This window comes from Ixodes scapularis, unplaced genomic scaffold, assembly GCF_016920785.2.
Source record: "Ixodes scapularis isolate PalLabHiFi unplaced genomic scaffold, ASM1692078v2 PGA_scaffold3__209_contigs__length_174095766, whole genome shotgun sequence".
NCBI lineage: Eukaryota > Metazoa > Arthropoda > Arachnida > Ixodida > Ixodidae > Ixodes > Ixodes scapularis.
The window spans coordinates 83,357,728-83,377,022 of record NW_024609868.1 but is presented as its reverse complement, the minus strand read 5'-3'; the positions used below and the strand labels follow the sequence as shown (position 1 = coordinate 83,377,022).

The following is a 19,295-nucleotide window of genomic DNA, read 5'->3' as shown; positions in this document are numbered from 1 at the left end:
AGAGAGTTGCAGCGAAAAAATGGCAGCAAAGCACCATTCATCAAATGCGTAAGAGACTCGACCCCAGAACTATGATGTACACCACATACATTACGAGTTGTGACAAGGGCTGCAGCATCGAAGCATGAAACACGCTGCCACGCGGCAATTTTTAGAAGACGCACGACACCATTCTGGTTAATCATACCCTTATGGCGTCATCGTCTTCAAATATCCTGAGCACGAGAATCGTAAATACCATTTGTAGAAAGTTTGCAACCAATTTCCTCGAGGCATTGATGGAATAGACTGACCTCACCAAGTGTTTCATGCATGTGCGCAGCCACACAGCTCGTGCTACCTCGTGCTCTGATCGCGCAGACCCATAGCGAATTGTTGCGCACGCAGAAAGACTGAAGTTCCCACAATGCATACCGACAATGGTGGCACAACAAAACTGGATGGTGAGGTCGGTCCATTCCAACGCGACTGAGAAAGGTATTTTTGTAGTCCGGTAGATCAGACTGCGAATTGGAGACCAACTAGTCTGCGACATGTTACATATTTATTCCTTAAAACAGTACTTTACATATGATAACAGACACTCATCAACAAGCCCAGGCTTGAGTGCCAACAGGTATTTGCTAAATTTGAAAAGTGGTAACTTACCAATTCTAGAAATTGTATGGGGGAATTTTCTCACCTATCTATCCAACAATGGCAGAGTAATTCCTGGAAACTGAGGAGCAGTCAATGATATCCAAGACTGTGAATAAATCGCACAGAAACAAGTAGCAAGACACGACATCCACCATCATTAGCTACATAAAATAACCTACACAAAACCTTTGTGGGCTGGACGACTTAGTATGTTACACTGTGAGCAAGAGCATTGGGCTTTTGGCCAGTCAACATGGCTGCAAGAAACAATTGACTAAGTGCCGGCAAAGCTGAAGGGCAAACATTTCTAAAGGTTACTCACAGAGAAATTGCAAGTTGTACTTTCTTTCTTACCAAAAATAACCTTGCTTTAACAATGGTTAGCAGGCATATTGCCCTATTTATACCCAGTTCGTCTGAAATGATATGAACATGGCTTTAATCTAGTAACCACATATACCCCATAATTACTGCAAATGACCAGCTGAAAAGTACCGACTAAAAGAGAATAATGTTTTGGACGTATACCTCACAATTTCATTTGGATCGAGACATCACAAATTTTGTACTAAAAGAATCCCAGATTCCAAACAAATTAAAAAAAAGCCTGAAAGATAACAAGAAAAAAAAAAAAAAAATTAAATATTTTAAGTTTGATGCATAGTACTTCCGGAATGCCTCAAAGATTGGATTTCGCCAGCTACGCAACAGAGGTGCCTAGAGGAACTCCTCTCTTTACATTGCTCCCACCTTGGCAACCATGACAGAAAATACAGAACATGACTCCTTGCCATGAAACACCATTTGAAATGCTTTCTTTATTGAATACTGTTTTCCAGGTTAGGGCAGTTGACGACTTAGCCTTAGCACTTCCTAAAACACAAAAAAAAAGGCAACCGCCATGGAAGAACGGCGACCCAGCATACAAGTACAAGGCAAAACCTACCTCCACCATTCACTAATACTGACCAGTCACGAATGCTGACACTCGCTTTTAGCTTTTAAGGAAACAGAAAAATGCCTGCATGCATAAATCTGTCTGTGGACAAACGTTTCTAACTGGATGAGACACTTTCCACATGCGGTGAGCTAGACTCTGGAGCATCAGAAAAATATGCCACCTGCTTGTATCCCACGAAATTGTAAAAAGCATTTAAAAGCAACATATCATTGGATACCCGAGGCTCAAGGGACTCCAATGTACAAAGTCTACCATCCCTCCACAGGTTTTCTGGCCAGATCAGCAATGTGCTTAAAAAAAAACAAATCCATCAGGACGCCCGCTTCTTTTACACCCAGAACACCGCTGCCAGTTTATCCTCGCCAAGGTTATGGTGTGAAACCTTCAGTGAGATGCGAAAATTTAACCAAATTTGTTTTCTTTGTGGAGTGTCGATTTTCCCGAACATCAAAATGTCCGTGTGAAATGGCCGCCTTGCAATTATCAGCTGGTGGAATGAAAAAATGAGCCACACAAGTCTAGTGCAATGGCCCACTCCAGTCTTGACTGTCTCCGGGATATAACAAATGTAACGAGCAAGGGAACCTACCAGTACTTTACACTTCTCTTCTGGACTGCTCAGTCAATGGGGGAAAGGACACCTAATATCATAGCTTGGTCCGTCGTCTATGTGGGCCCAACTGCTCAGAGCATACTGCTACACCTGCTTTGTATAACAGAACATGTCACAACCATAGTGGAAAGGTCTCGTGCGAGTAAGTACCGGAAGGCGAGTCTAGAGCGAATCCACAGAACCAACGGATCTGCATTGTGCCACAGATAAGACTGCTTTTCGATGCTCCGAATGCAAGATGTGGCATGCACTCAAAGAAATCCGACAACTTTCTGGGAACTAAATGAAATTAGAGAAATGGGCTGGCATTGAGACATGGTTTAGTAGCACTAGTGTGGTTCTGCAAACTGTCTTTTTAAAACAGAACGACGACTCGTGACCTGCTCAGTTGCTCATGTTTGTTTACAAACGAGTTTTCAAAGGTTGTTTCGAGATGCCGGACATGTCGTAACAACTCTCCATTTGTCCTATGCCCCAGACGTCGACGGGACGATATCTGTGAAGCGTCGTTAGATTTCGCTGCATTGCACATTAGCGGTGAACTGAAGGTAAGCTCTCCCACCTTCTAAAATAAAAAAAATAATCTAGAACTGCACCGACCATTATTCTAACTTTATTCAACATTCTCTCAATATATATATATATATAAAGGCAAGAAATGTGAAAAAATAAGATCCAAAGTGCACGCAGAGTGCAACCTGTAGGGTAGGCAGACAAACAGGGTGCATAAATGTCTCAGGCATCCCTTGCAAGAAAACAAATTGAGCTGCAAAACACCTAGCCTTGAAACTGGCCTTTGGAGGAGCAGTTGTCATCCAGTCAAAACTACTATTAGCGTGCTGTGTGACGGGGCAGGAAAATCTACTGGCATGTAGAAAGCAATTGTCAGGATCAAACTGGGGAAAACAACGAGTGAAAAGAAAAAAAATGGTGGAGGATACATTCTGCAACCAAATTTTCGGATACTTGGTAGGCTGGGCCAGTTTCAAAATTGTGAAAACTAAAGCACGGCCACTTTTCTAGACACGGACTTGTGCTCAACGATATACGTTTAGCATCTAGCAACACCACCAGTCATACGCAATACTAGAGCTACAAAAGAGTGAACGAAAGAGGTAGCCACCACAAGGAGTGGCAGTAGCAGAAAGTAAGTTTACAGCGAAACAAAGTGCTTCGGCAGCAAAACAGAAGAAAGACACGCATACGGCGAAACTCCCAATCAGACGAGGCTCTAAAGCTACGGCGCATCTTTCGAACCGACGGAATTTTGATGCACTGTTTCATACTACGCTTCAACAGTAAACCCCTCTGAGCAAAGCAGATCTGATTCTGTTCAGAAAAAGTTCTAAACAAGCATGGGCAGTCTAAGATATCCAGACATCAAAAATTCATAATACATAACATATGCAATCCAAAACATACATTCCCTCCCTCTTTGCAGCGAATTCGCTCGCCCAATCGGAGTGCCGAGGAGGAAACCCAGCACAAATTTTTTTGTGTTCGGATGCATAAGGATCTAGATTCTTCCAGGGTCTCGATTTGAACAACAGTAAGAACCCATCTACTATAATCTGTATCGCCTTACGACGGACGGCAGAGGACGCCACGAGCCATTGCAGTCGTTCGAATGCCGTGGGAGTGTCATGTAACCTTCGGGAGGGACGCAGACACGCCCGGGACGCGTAGTCACACCGATACGTTGTGCTGGATTGACTTGTAGTGTCCACTGTGGTCCGTTGTAACATGAAATGAAGTTTAGAGCATTTCTGGGGGAAGACTAAAAAAAAGAAAAAGGAAGAAGAGGCAACAGCGAGGCTATGACAGAGCAGAAGAGAGAAGGACGGGAAAGGAGGTGTGCTCAGGCCGTCCTGAGAATCAGGTGCACGCCGGAGTCTGTGAAAACGGGCTCCGAGAGCTCGCCAACGTTGAGCGCGAAGGCGGCCTCCTCGAAGGGTTTCTGCATTGCGCCCCGGCCGAAGGTGCCCAGGTCACCCTTGTTCTTGGCCGAGCTGCAATCGCTGAACTGCGTTGCCAGCTCCTCGAAGGTGGCCTTGCCCGACGCTATCTGCTCCCTGTAGCCTGCAGGGTGTCGCCCGAGTGGGGCCTGCGTCACTTCGCTTCGCTCGACGAAGGGGCGCCCGGTGCAAGCTTTCTCCTAAAAGTTGGAATCTTAGCTTGCCAGTAGGCTTAATATGGTGCTTGCCAATCTCCAGATGTTTTTGTGCAAGTACTAACTACTTTGTGTTCCACAGAAAAAAATAAAAAAAAAAACTCGTTCCACCATTTTCCCCCAGTGTCACAGGACAATCAGCCCCTGTGATCTACAAAATAATTAATCAAAATTACGAGAGAAAAGAAGTTAATTTATCAAAATTAAAGAGAAATACAAAATTTTCTCCAAAAACACTATTTTAGCATTGACAAATTCACAGCTCTGCATAAAATCTTCACAGCCCAGCTTGTTTGTCACTTCGAAATGCATGCAAAGATGCGCATGACTGCTGGAAATGGCACGAGTCAAAAGCCCTTTCGTGGAATGGCTCATAAGGAGTATTTGCACTACATGCCTAATCAATTCAATCCTAACGTTGTGATCTCGGTGTGCACATGAAAGTGTATGGAAGCACATTTTAGACTGCCGTACATGCTGTCTGCAACACAGTGTTTTTGCCATCAGTTTGTTGTTTGTGTTTTTTGTGTTAGAGCGCATATGCCGGTAGTCTGTGTGCTCGTATCAACGTCTATGCAGGCGATTGAGTGAGCATGTGCGTGGACAAGGACAGCTCTCTGCAGATGTGCTATTGCGAGAAATTTTGTAGTTGTAAATGGCCAAACGTGGTTGCATGCAGTCAGAAAACTGAGTTCAAATCTCAATGAGGTGCCAGAGGTAGAGTTAATTGGAATAAAGGGTGACCCTCTGCATGAAACAAGTACAATCACACGTCAGCTGTACGCACCATCAGTCATTCCCATTTGCAATCATAAGATAAAAAGGAGAAATACCAAGTATGAATTGCATTTAGAGAACATACATTTCGTAAATGCAATCGACTTGAATATCTGCTCCCATAAATAGGTGAGCCTTGAAAAGAAGATCCAAGTCAGGAATGCTATGCTTGGGATCCATGAAGTGCACCTTCTAACATCTATGCATTGCAAAATCTAGGTATCATCCTATCACTTCGATAGCATATCTGCAAGTTATAAATATACAAGGCTAATTATGAGTATAGTGCACAAGCGATCTCAGATACTGGTAGCTCTAGAAAACAGAGTGCTTCGAGTCTGTCGACGTAGCTTGGCCAATACTTTTGTATTTTTCTTTAGCTCACTGTGGCCTGAAGTTTGGCCCGAAACAAAATTTACGCAGGTTGTCATCATCAACTGCTTATTTTCAAACCAACCGTGGCAGAGTTAACCTCACACAGTACATGCTGCAAATTGTGGTTTTACCCAACCGATGATGGCTGAAGGCGGTATGTCCTCCTTTGATAAAGTGCTTCACGCTGAGTGAATCGCCCCCTGATGACGTTCTTGTTGCCACTCAGCAGATCGTTTTTGATGTTCGTCAGCTCGCTAAAGAGCACATTTCTAGGGGAACAGAGAGCTTTCGTCTTGCCTTCTATCTCATGCTCACTGCAGTGTTTTCAAGGACGGCAATACTTGGTTCCAGTTGACCTTTTTCACTTTTTAGAGTCCAAAAATCTCGAGGGTCACAACTTGGCAAGGGAAGAACCAGATGTGGCTTGCAATTTTCTGTTAGCCAACCTCTGGAACATAGTGCAAACTATGCTGCGATAAGCTTCTATGATGCTCTTGCAGGCACTTGAGGTACTGATATTAGAAAAAAAAAGTCATGTATAATGAAGTTTTTTTTTTTGTAAATTTTCGAAAACTGATTTTATTATGTAGAGTGTTTGTTTTGTTAGGCCCACTTTAGATGGGGCAGCTGACAAGTCATTGGCAGCTACAACATGAATTGCTCGGATTGATCCGGATTGAAGCCGACTCCGTTGCTGCAAATGGGAAGAGCCCGACATGGCTGCAACCAATCAGGAATGAAACAGTTCTATTTGATGCTCCGTAGTGGTGATTTTATTACCCTTTACATACCAGCAAACTATACAATGTTGCTGGACAATGAGGACCTGTTAACAACTACTTGATGATACTAAAACAGGGTATGACTTTGTTCTGGTTTACTATGGATCATTCTCACTGTCTAACGACTTCTAAGGTAAGCTAGTAGTCAAAGTGTTATTTAAGAATAGTCAAAATATGCAGATGAAGGAGTCACACTAACCGAACGAGAATAAAGGCAGCCGCCGAAAGACAAAATGTGCCGGAGCCGCAATTCAAATACCAGGTCTCCTCATTACTGGTGAAGTATGCTGACCACTACACCACCTTACCTTGTCTTTCCGTGTTTTCGGTCTGCCTTACGAATGCACCGCAACAAAATGTATCAGATCGGAGGTGTTCTGGAGCCATGTGCTGCCACGTGGAACCGATACCATTTAGAATAATTGAGGCCCGCGAACAGCCTCAATTATCTCCATGGAACATCGCCACACTAGCACGATGTCAACTTGGCGATTTAGTCAGAGCCCGACGTTGACTTGTGCTCCGAGGCGTCGATTAGACACAAGGCCCAGCCGAACGCCGATGCAGTACTCGAGTTCAAATCTGCGCCTGCTCTCCATCTCACTGTGATGACCTCAATGCTTTACTGCAAGGGCTTCAATTATTGTATAACCACTGACATGGTTAGAATGGCAGGGATGTCCTACAGTTGTCCGGCTTCTAGCGCCAGTTTCCTAGCCTCAATGATGCTTGGGCGTCTTGCAAGCCCGGAGCGCGCACGTGATGCAAAAGTTTGATGGAAGGCAATGAGCCAGTGCTGGGGCATTGGAAGGAGATGCCCTTGTGTTCTAGTCTTTTTAGTGACCATAGGTAGCATCAACGGAACACGGTATAACCGTTCCTGGCACCGGGCATACACTTCAGAGGCCCTCCCGCCGTCTGCCCCGTCCACTCACCCTTGATGATGTCGAGGGCCTCCTCCTTGGAGCGGGTGATCTTCTCCTCCCTCCAGGAGGAGGGCCTCCGGGAGTCCCGGTGCTTGACTAGCAGGTGCGAGCACCACACTTGGCCCTTGGCCGCCGCCATCGGGATGTCCGTGGCGGGCTCCGTTGGCACGTCCCACTGGCTCTCCTTGGTCAGCACGTTCAGATAGTAGTGCTCCCCTGTGGGCAGACCAGCTTCAGCGCTCCAGCCTCCGGGTCTTACGAGCGGTTTGCACAGTCGCGTTTGGATGTGATTGAGTGCGCCACGCTCGCATGAGCCCATTAGATAACGCCAGTCGCCTACGATGACTGGCGCCATCTATTGGACAGCCTTAGAAAACTTCCAGTTGTCGTATGCAGCGGTCAAAGGCACGAATACCAGCATTGAACGAGCACCCACCCTGGAGGCGTTCCAGGAGAGCGAAGCACACGTTGAGAGTGTCTCAAGGTCTCCACTTTCTCGCCGGAACAGAAAAGAATGACAAACGTTGGTGCAACCTCCCTTGCCTTTGCAAATGACAGCCATGGGCTGCCCGAGTTGCTCATTCCTCAGACGGCACATGCACGTGTGGAGCGGGACCGGCTACCGACGGCCCCCCTACCAGAACAGATGAATGGCACTGATGCTGCCCTTGCCACAACTGCCATGGAAGACAGAAGCACATGGGATGTTCTGTTTGTGTGCTCACTCCTGAGGCGATGCTTCAGAGGGGAGCCGTGATGTGCCATCTGCATCCAGCTGGTTGGCACTCGCACGATGTCCGCATAATTAATGACTGTACGCATTAAAAAATTGAGGGACAGTCCTAAGAAAGTTTGCAAAGGAGCACATTTGTTGCCCAGCCTGCCTCTTGACCTGCCAGCGTTTTTTTTAATGGAAATCTTCAGCCAAGTATAAACTTGGATGCAAGTTGGCTTGCACGCAGGCCTCACAGGCCCAGCACTTCAGAGTACAAATCGCAGAATTCCCATATGTGGGCCAAAGCTACTCAATGAAATGGCCGACAGAGTTTGCTTATTCTAGCACACCTTCGAAAACTCCCATTTGTCAAAAGAGGTGGAGTGCAATGAAAATAGTCTGGTTTTACTTCATAGATTGCTGTAGCATAGTCCATCATTTGGTTGACTGGTCAGAAGGCTAAGGACTTTGAGCAGAAAGAACATGATTTTTTTGTAGTGTGTCCTTGACAACGTCTAGCAGCATTGAGAATGTATCTAAATAAACAATACTGCTTTTTCCTTTCAAACATATTTGGAATACACACCGAGTATGTTGCAGCCCGATACCATACTGTCTCCAGCAAAGTTTGCAGAGGTTTGGCACAAAACTTGCACTGCCTAACAACAAAAAAAACACCGTGGCAATTTTAAAATGTAGTGTCCCTGAACTGAAAAGCTGCAGCAAGTGAGCAAATTTCTCGAAAGCTGTCCAGGCTACTATACTATAGTTTCTTCTGGACTCAAATCCACTAGCGTGATCCAGTGTTAAAATATGTATTTTTTTATTCCAAAATGCAGATTCCACTCTCATACAGTGTAGGAAATGGCCAGGAACATCTCAAGTGTTTCGTTTTCTTAGGCTGTGCTCCCGTTAACAAATTCTTAAGATTGGAGAACGATCGCTCCACTTTCACAGGGACAAGTGGCAAAAACCCAAGGGCTCGTTTGGCATCCAAGTTGTAAATGCCATTTGGAGTTTTTGGCGAAAATACCCACTCTATGTCGGAGTTTTTCTCAAACAACTTACAAAGTTTGTCTTTCATAGAGCCAACCAACAACCAGCCATAACAGAACAATTGGCGCACGCACAACTCTTTCTGGGCCAGACTTGTCGACAGCAGCCATTAGGAGCATGCGCAGCACTATTGGTCGGTGATGTAGTATATCCAGCGCTTTAGGAGGCAGCCGGCTCATATAAGGCAGCACATGTGGCTTGCACGCCATTGGCAAAAGAATGCCACAGTGGCGCCTTGCAGGTGCCAAAATATTAGCAATAGGTGAATGGCATTGTATACAGGCATTTCAGTTAAGTAACTGGACACTTACTGTAAAATCAGGACAATATGCAGAGTGCAAGTTCATCTGCTTCTTGCACTGATAGGGGTTGCAATGATGTCGAAACGCCAAGCTCTCATAGGCCAACTGAAAAAAATAGTGGGTAGACCCTTGAGGTCTACCCACTATCCTCTCAATCAAAGCCAATCAGAGCTCAGCAGCATTCCGACGTCACCGCAACTCCTGCACAAGAAGCAAATGACTTGCTCTCCGCATTGCCCCTTTCAGGACGCTCAATGTAAAATCGGGACACTTTGGGACAACAAAGTTGGTGAAAACCAAATAGAAATTGCTTGATAGATGAGTACTGACACTGTTATTGGGACACATTTTCAAGATGGGGTCATGTCTCGGAAATGCCAGCTCTACCTATCACCCCAATGCTATAGGAACTTTGAAATATTAGGAAGAGATACGATGTGGAGAGCTCATGCCATTTGGGTCACCCTTTGGTGTGTTTATCACTGGGAAGCGCGTTCACCCCCCCCCCCCCCCCCTGCATTTACGTCGTTTCGTGGCTACAGTCCGCGGCTACTCATTACAAAAATATTAACCCACTTGGCCCCCGGTACACGCCGTCCAGCCAGCAACCCATAGCCCCACTGTCCCTCATTGTACCTACGGAAAGGGAGTCCCATAGCATTTAATGCAGCAATGCTTTGTTGACTTTTTTTTTGATAATTGTAGAAAAGAAATGTGCAAGTACCGCCAAATGTTTCACAAAAAAAAAAGCAGTATGCCCACTCTCTGATCGAACCTGGGTCCGCTGCATGTGAAGCGGACACCTCTCCACCAAACTATGCTACAGCTATTCGTTTTGACAATTCCCTTTATACAAGACCCAAGAAGTTTTGCGTCGTGTATATGCACTAACACAGTGTTTACAAACAAGCCCGCTTTGCCCACACCAGCTGTGGGCACTGCACGTGCGCAGAATTCTAATTCGGGAGGAGTGAAGCATCTGCGCATGCGCAGTACCGACAGCAGCGTCACCGCAGTGGCGCGACATCAGTGAGTTGAGTTGGTCTATAGCAACATTACTAGATTAGCTCCGTTACGGAACTGCTCATAGATGCTGTTAGCACGAACAGTACAGCCATCACTCGCCACGACTCGCCTCCCCTCGCGCCAGACGGCTGCTTTGGTAACTGCAGTGTATTCTATGGAACACATACGTTTTGGAACACAGCATCTAAATGGTGTTTCAGCACTGCAGTATGGAATGCACAGTTACGAAACAAAAATCTAGATGGCGCTTCGAACGACGGGAAACCAGAGCGGGAGGAGAACTGAAGTGAGTGAGGAGGGTACCCTCCTCCGCGGGAGTTCCACAACTGAGGTAATCCGGGGTGCTATGTTGCGCTGTTTGGACTCCCACGGCGACTAGGGAGAAGCAAGTGACATCAAGAACGCAGCAAACGCAGATTGGATGTTGATTGGTGAGAGTCACTGATGACGAATTTCCTCAGAAGAAAACAAAGCTCACTTTTTCTTTGTTTTCTTCTGTGCAAATTCGTCATCAGCGACTCGCACCAATCAACATCCAATCTGCGTTTGCTGCGTTGTTGACGTCACTTCCTTCTCCCTAGTCGCCGTGGGAGTCCAAAACGTGCAACATAGGGCCCCTGAATACACAGAAAGAATAAAACACATGAAGGACGAACACAGACGCACACAGTTCTTTCAATGAGCAACGAACATTTATGAAATGCCCATGGCTACAGACCAGGCCCCTCGTCTGTAGTCATTTCCGGTCGAGATGCACGACGTCGTGCGTATAGCTTTACTTTATTAGAAAAACGAACAGCTGTGCACTCAACGAAGGCAAATTAAACGCGGAGCGCGCCCTTCTACGACACTGCCCGGTTAGAGCACTAGTTCAAGTAGGAGACTGCTCAGAGACGAGATGAGGAAACCCGGAGAGCGTCGCCGTTTCTGTAAATTGTTGGTGCTCGCACACAAGGTACAAGAAACAGTGACCAAAGCAAATGCTGCTTCCTTTCTTTTTTCCCTCTCTCTCCCTCTATACCTGTTATTCTAGTGCCTTATTTATTCGCAAAATACTTCCTTAGAGCTATTGACGAAAAAACAAACCGGGTCGTCGCAATCCTCAAAAATCTGATACTGGACTCAACAGGTGTTAAAATATATAGCACCAAAACATAAAAAAATATACATCGAGTTACAAAATGCCACGTAGGGGCGAAGCACAGCACGAGTTGCTAGCTCGGACCGAACTTCGTAAACATTGGGAAGAAATCAACGTTGGAAGAAACTGTAGACGAGAAAACTAGGCTTAGCAGTTTTAGAAACCGGGGCATAAAGCGGTTAGTGAACCTCGCGCTTAGGCGAGGATTTATTGCTGATGTTATACGCGTGTTTTAAAAATATTGTACGCGTCGAAGGATAGAAAAATGAGGCACCTGTGGAACGGCTCAGCCGTTTTTCCCAGCCTTTCGGTAAATCGCCCGCCATTCTGAAAATCCAAAATGGAAACGTTCGTCCAATCGCAGCGGCGGCGGCGGTAGAGAGCGGTACTAACTGCAACAGGAAATTATGACATTCCGATTCGGCACTCCAAAATAAACAAGCAAGGGTGAAAAAAAAAAAAAAAAAAAAAAAAAACAATATGCAGCTGTATATTGGTCAAGCGATCCAACTTTCATATCCAGAAATGCATTTTATGAGAAACGGTAATGCTGGTAATGCGTTTTCGCCTTTTCGCACCGCCGAGCCGGCCGAACCGGCGTGCCTTTTCGAAGCGTCGCCGCGTCGCCGCATCGCAGCGTTATTCAACATGACGAGATAAAACAGCGCAAAAAGGTACAAAAGGAAGAAACTTCCTACCTTTTTGCGCTGTTTTATCTCATCGTGTTTAACAACTACCAACTAGCCTCGTCGTCCGCTCCTACCTCGTTTAGCGTCATGTAGGGTGATGTCAACGAACTTGGTGCAGTAGAAATAAGAAATGCAGTGGTAATTTGTATCACCATCTGCCCTGTTATGAAATGCCCATTATTTTTAGTTTTTCGAGGAAATGAAATCGTATAGAAAATATATTGCATGTAAAACTCGTTCGTTAGTTTGTAAAGGCCAACCTTTATTTCAGTACATTTAATTGTTCTGAAGCAAAAGGCATGCAATGAACCTTTTCCGAGAAGTGTTCTGCGCACGCGCGAACGCCCGATGCCAAGCGGCGGAAGTCGGAACGAAAAATCGAGGAAATTCGGAAGGAGGCTGTATATCAGCGAGTAGAACACGTAACTGCAGCATATATATAATTGTGTTACACAAAAAAAGAATGTCGACGGAAAGGAAAACACAACGTTTGGGTGGACGCCACGGATGCCCCTCTTTAAAGTCACGTTGGGCAGGCGCCGCTGCTCAGAGAGCGAAGAAACTGGTAGCGTAGCCCCCATTATCGATTGGTAGCGCAGGTAGGTCACTTCCTCGATTTTTAGTTCGTGCAGCCACCGCCTGGTGCCGTCGGTATGTGGAAAAGGTCCATTAGGTAAAAGGACAGAAGCTCACCAGACAAAGGCACACAGGACAAATACACCACAAGGCTTGCTCTTAGTCACACAAAAGGATAAAAGCTAACAAAGCCAACTACTGTGGTATGCCCAAACATCTGCAGGATAGAGATTTATTCTTCAGCATATTATTTGTTAATAAGTTTCTGTATCTCTGTGCTTCGGATGGTGGAAAGTAGAGATACTAGCCAATCTGCAACTAATCTCTTCAGATGTTGCGAATTTCAACAGAATGCTCGCAATGCCAATGTGGGCATTGAACTGTTTCAGAGATGAGGCGACGAGAAAGGCTCAAAGGGGATTTTCCTCCCCTTCCCCCAAACTGTTTAGTATCCTCCGTTTTACCTTACAATGAATTGCAGCGGATGCCATAAGCCAGGGGTTCTCAAACTTGGTTCAACGAGCTGGTCTCATGGGTTCCGCGAACACCCAAATTGCAACCCCCTTCCCCTCCTCCCCACCCCCATGCCGCAGGCTGCGTGGCAGGACCATGCAAAGCGCCTTCATCTCACTTTGTACTGACATCGCGATTGATATGGTGGGGATATATGGGAAGCAACACAAGCAAAATTGCCTACAATGGTGCATCTGTTGCCTCTCGGTCGGCAAATATGAAGGGGAGAGGGGGGGGGGGGTTCCGCAGCAGTTTTTGAGGCTTGCTGGGGTTCCGTGAGGCCAAAAAGTTTGGAACCCCTGCCATAAGCCATTCCAGCACTCTGAAGATATCACATGACCATGCACACAGCACATAACTAGTGTGCCCCTGCCATAGGTCACATGACACTCGCATGGCATTGGATTGGCTTCAATATCTTGCTGCATCCTGTGCGGCCCATCGCAAGGATAAATGAAGTATAGAAATATCTGAAAAGAAGTGGGAATGATTCGCCCCCCTCGTTTCAATGCACCACCTTCATTAAAGTGCCAAGGGCAGCACATAAAATGCATATGACATGCCACAGAGCACACCAAGTATGGTAACCAGCTCGCTCAGAACAGGTACGGTGCGGCGATACACAATTTTCAAGAAAAGCAGTCGACTATGCTCGCCCCTGCTTTTTTTTTTTTTCTAAAGAAAGCAAATTGATTACCAGAGAGCATTAAACACCAACCGCCTCTCTATTCAGCAGCCGCTGCTACGCAAGATATTGCTTCTGAGTGAGCAATCTTTTATAATTCTGCAGAGCACCAAGCAGCTGTCATCGTTACCACCCACAAAAACAAAACAACTGCAATGCTTCATAAAGTTTAAAAGTATTAAATATTTTATATATCTAGACTGACGAGCGTGTTGGTCGAGCTGGGGAACGCCGAAAGAACAAGACATGGGCGGGACAAGGGACAACATACGCTTTCTTTAAGATTCTGTAATTAAGACTTGAAATACACAGGAAAAACCTGAACTTAGTATTTCAAAGTCTATGAAGACCAACAACTTCATTTTGCAAGCTTTTCAGTTGGTACCGTAACAAAAAGTGGTGCACTTTTGTCATGGCTAGCCTTTGTCCTGGATTTTTCAATGGTATGTCACAACACTGCCTCGGCATGTTTCAAGGAAACATATGTTGAATTGTTGGGTCAATAACATTGGTTAAATGGCTCAATAAATGGCATTCAAAGTTATTTCCTGAAGATGATAAGCACACCTCCACTGTGGCCACTGTCATTTTACCAGGTTACACCCCACGAAATTATCAGTTCGTGAAATGCTCTCGCAAGGGCTACCAAACAGAGACAGTGAAATAATGATTCCGCGTGAAAGGGCAGGTATTTTTAATAACAGCACAACTTTCATCGAAACTAGAATGGGATTGAAGACAATTTCATACGCAAGCATACATCTCAATAGCTTCAAAATGTTTCAACGAAGTCAGCATCTCCAAATCTTACGCTTCACAATGCACGGCAGAAGCATCGGGGAGGGGGGTCTGACATGCGGCAAGATGAATAGATTTGCTTCATGTTACTTGTGACACAACGCTAGCTCAATCGTCTCAGGGTTCTCAGTGCTGTACACAGAAGCATCACACATAACTGGGGCACACGAATGTGACGAGACAATAATCGAAAAAATATCAAACAATTAAGTGTCAGACACTTAAAAGAAACAAAAAAAACTATATGCAGTTTTTTTTTTTTTTTTTTAGACAGTTATTAGTTACATATTTCCATTCAACTACAGAAAGCCAAATAAAACTTTGGCTTTGCCATATACGTCATTTTAAATTTGGCTGGAATAAAACCTTGGAGTCGCACCGCACAACGTTACTGCAATAAAACAAATTCTTTCCCACACCTTTAAATCATGGCAATCTCAATCTTCAGTGATGAGAAGTCGCTATCTTCTATCTCTCAGTTACGCTGAATGCATGCTCATGTCGGTGAAACGGGGAAAGGAGCATGCCTGACCACGGCACAATAAATGCTCTACATAATCCGTACATGCGAAGCACACTTGTCACTCAGCGGTCACGCTGGAGAGAATTTGGAAAAAAAGTACCATGGGGGTCCGCACAAGATAACTCTTGGTAAGGGATGCAACCAACATTAAGTCTATCGCATCTCGAACATTGTCTTTGCTGAAACGTTTAGAGAGCATGTTTCAAACAACAGCGTGGTCCAGATGAAACTTGGAAGTGAGCCAACATTGTGCCGGCCAGTGGGAATGCGGTCAAGCTTTACAAGCGTGAATTCAAGAGTCAACCAATTTCATTGCAGACCGGTAGAACTTGGCAACAGTTTAGAACCTTTAGTTCTGCTAAAGGGTTTGGACATGGCAAGGCAATGACCTGCAAGATGCTGCTTGTAGTACGAGGATAAGTAATATCTTGAAATCAATGGCTGTTGATAAGGGCTCCTTTTATGTCAGAACAGGAAAGATGAATATAGATTCTGGTCATCAGCGACACATTTTGTGGTCATGTTGATTCTGGTGGTTCCTTTGCACGGAGCTCAGTTATACAACACCCTCACTTGCTTGTCGTAATGTGACAGACTTGATGCAAATAATTCAACACAAGCATTAACTGGGATAAAAATGAACTTCGAGACAGAAAGGCAATACTGCATTAAGAAAAACTACCTTTGGCAGATGTAAGTAGGACGACAATATAATTCTTTCTCGGCAAGATTCTAAACAGTCTGGCAATTTCATGTCACGACTCGCACTGCACGATGAACAAAAGTGAGCAGGCGTAGCAACATCTTTTTTAAAGTCACACCAACAAACAACAGATCTAGATCCATGCTTATCTGTCCACAAATCCATATGAACTGCTTGCATGCAAAATTAGTTAAAATACAAGATGGAAATGGCACATGCAATCCAACACACTTTCTGTCAAGGGTCTTGCATTTTGCCAAATACACACTTAAAAACAAAATGCCTGTCCCAAAGGCTACATTACTAAGCTACGTAACCATCCAGTTTTGCACATTCCAAGTCACCTGTGTATCCAGTTATTGCTAGAGTCATAACCTGGATTTCTCTGAAACAACTTGGTCGTAATTCAAAATTTGAAAAATCAATGTTTTGCTGGCCAGTTTTTTTCAATTTTGAAAATGTCGCCTTCTGCCAAAACTGATAACCTACCAGAACATAAAACAACTATCACTTAATGTTCAATTGCTGCAAAATATGTGTTCTGCCCTGTAACAAGTTGATCAAGATATGCAATTGATCTGTAGGTTGTAGGTTTATGGAACTTCTAACTTTTCATAAATACAATTGGGCACCCAAATGTTGCACTCCCTTTTTGAAACACCAAATGTAATGGCTACATTTGAATAAAATTTGGCAGCGACCCATAAGAAATCAAACTTGGTAAGCTCTCCTATCTATCACAAGAATCAAATCTGTTCATTTCAGCAGGTTGGCCCCAACAGAATGCGTTGAAACTTGACTCTTCTGTACATTCATCCAAGACCATTTTATAACCATACAAATAAATAAAAACTACTAAATGAATCTCCAAATTCCTGTTAAAACACTGTGAATAAAGAGGTATAAATTTGTTACAGTAGACATATTTTTCTAAAAGAAATATATTTTTCATAATGACTGTATTGGCAAAGTGATGGAGTTACACTTTGGAAATATGTGACAGAAGCTGAGAAAACTTGATTGAGCATAGAGAAATCATCCTAAACTGTAATACTGGAACGAAACCGGAACCGACTTAAGCCACCATAGAGAAACAAAGTGACGGCCATTCCAAACTACCGTAAAATCCCGAGAGATACCCCACCCTTGAAAGATAGCCCACCCTTATGTTTGCCTTCATTCGCTATATTTTCTCCAAAAGATAGCCCAATTCTAGCAATAGTAGTGTTGAAATCAATAATGGCCTCGTCGTAAATGCGGCAAATAAGCTATGGCTGGATATAAGCGAACGTGGCTGACTGGGAGCTATAGCGTTCTTTCCTTCATTGCCCCTCTCCACGATAACAAGCTTGGAAGGGACAAACTACCTAAAAATGGTGTTTTTTAAACTTTTCTTGATTGCACACCGAAAGATAGCCCCCTCCATATTTTCACCCGATTTGCACTTGATTTTAGGTGGGCCATCTCCCGGGATATTATGGTGGTTGTGCCTGGATTGAATATAGGAAAAAAGAATCACAAATTCACTATCTAAATGAGCTCTATTCTGTTAAATAAAAATTGATGTTTGTCGCCAAGTAAACAAAAAGCAGGTGCCTCAATTAAGCAGGCAAAACACAGTCTCAAAGCAACAGCTCCACAATGATTGACATGTCCCAAACTGCTTGCCCATACCAAACTTGTTGACAAAATGAAGCACAGACTGTAACTTGGGAGTTTGTTTCCGGGAAAAATTTAGCAGCATACAGTGACAAGATTCGCTTTAGGGAAGATTTTTCCTCTCCATCAATGCCTCACTCAGTAGACAATTACTCTAAAGTTTAGCTGTACATAAGAGCACCAGATTACTTAGCCCACCTAAACTTTGTACCCTTCATTATGACACAGAAGGCAAGCACAATGTATCACGCACAATCCACAAGCAGCGTTCCATGCTTAAAAAAAGAGTAGAATGAATAAAGCATACTAATTTTGAGAAAAAAAAGGTCCTCCTTTGCCGAATAAAAACACTGCACAATCTGCGACGTCAATCAGCATACCGTTCATTACCGTCTTGTCCTACCGGAGACGCGCAAGGCGTTTCCCGCCCTAAAAGTGCCAGGGCATGTGCCCATTATTTTCTCTCCTACGCAATTCCCCCGCAAAGATCCCCATTCTAGCGAGCCCACGATTTCGTTAAGCAGGACCACTACGGGCTTCACACATGTTGAGAGGGTACGGCTAATCGAGAAAGCGAAAGGAGGAAAAAAAAAAAGACCCACCAAAGAAATACACCTACAACAAACAAGAACAGAAGCATCACGTCTTCGAGCGCTTGGCTTCCAATCGTACACGACGATGTGCTCATCACTTGTCGAGAAAGTGTCAGTGCACGGGCGTCCTCTTTCAGGGACGACGAAGGGGAGGGGGAAAGAAAGCGTGGCCAAATCACAACGTGGCCACCTCTCCTAGCGATGCCTTAATGATCTCGCCGAACGCGCTGTCAGTCGTTGCTGTTGACGACGACCCCTCCTCCTCCTCAGCGCCGTTCTCCTCCGACGCTGCGTTGCCGCTGTCCCCCTGGTTGGCCGCCGCAATGAGTCCGTCCGTTGCGCAGTCCCCGCACCCCACAAACACCGGGTCCACGGGCACGACCCCACGCGTTGCCAGCGCCGTGCCAGCGCTCCCTTTGGACACCGCGCAGCTCAGGTCCGTGTAGTCGCGGTGCGGAGGCGGCCTCCCATTGCGCGCCGCCGGCTCGCCCTCTTCCTCCTCGGTCGTGGAGTAGTCGGAGTTCTCGGAGCACGACGTGTCCTCCTCCTCCTCCTCGTCCTCTTCGTCGTCTTCTTCCGAGCTGTACTGGCAGGCGGACGCTATGCCGGGCGGAAGCGCCCCTCCGTTGTAGTAGAGCAGGCGCCGGGGGTCGAGGCAGTGGAAGCCCGGTCCAGCCTGGGAGGCCAGCCCGGCAAGCGCCAGGTCCGGCCGGTCCAGCCCCTGCTGCTGCTGCTTCTCGATCTCGAGGCGCATCAGGGTGTGCAGGAAGTGGGCGCGCACCCGAACCGGGTTGAACTCGGTGCGGCCCGACGCGTTGGCACAGCCCTCCTGGGTGCAGCCGCACGGGAATGACATGCGGTCCACCTGCAGAGGAAGAGAGGGCAGGGCATGCCTACTGTCTTGGCAACAGACACGCATATGGTCTGTTTCACTTCATGTGCGAGCGAAGCAGAGGCTATGAGCATGAGCGTGTTGCCCCGGATGATGCTTGCATTACACCGGTCGACGTGCTTGAAAGGGGTGCTGAAGGTCCAGAGCTCACTCTTGTAGCTTTTGCTATGCTTTTTGCTTA

The 19,295-nt window shown here is 45.5% G+C and overlaps 2 protein-coding genes across 3 annotated transcripts in view; both read right to left on the bottom strand.

The window, feature by feature from the left end:
• Window positions 1–522: 522 nt before the first annotated feature.
• Window positions 523–11,861, bottom strand: LOC8027051 (peptidyl-prolyl cis-trans isomerase NIMA-interacting 1). Its single transcript, XM_002406980.5, has 3 exons — window positions 11,758–11,861; window positions 7,253–7,459; window positions 523–4,292 (listed from the first exon to the last, which is right to left on the bottom strand). Exons 1-3 carry the CDS (start codon window positions 11,807–11,809, stop codon window positions 4,072–4,074), a joined length of 480 nt encoding a protein of 159 aa, XP_002407024.2. The 5' UTR covers window positions 11,810–11,861; the 3' UTR covers window positions 523–4,071.
• Window positions 11,862–14,616: 2,755 nt separating this feature from the next.
• LOC8027052 (cysteine/serine-rich nuclear protein 3) overlaps window positions 14,617–19,295 on the bottom strand; it is a 29,775-nt gene continuing 25,096 nt past the window's right edge. For both annotated transcript variants that reach the window (XM_029979649.4, XM_029979654.3), the window contains exon 5: window positions 14,617–19,087. In XM_029979649.4, the coding sequence (XP_029835509.2) occupies window positions 18,398–19,087 (690 nt within the window). In that variant the 3' untranslated portion in view covers window positions 14,617–18,397. The remainder of the gene's footprint in view (window positions 19,088–19,295) is intronic.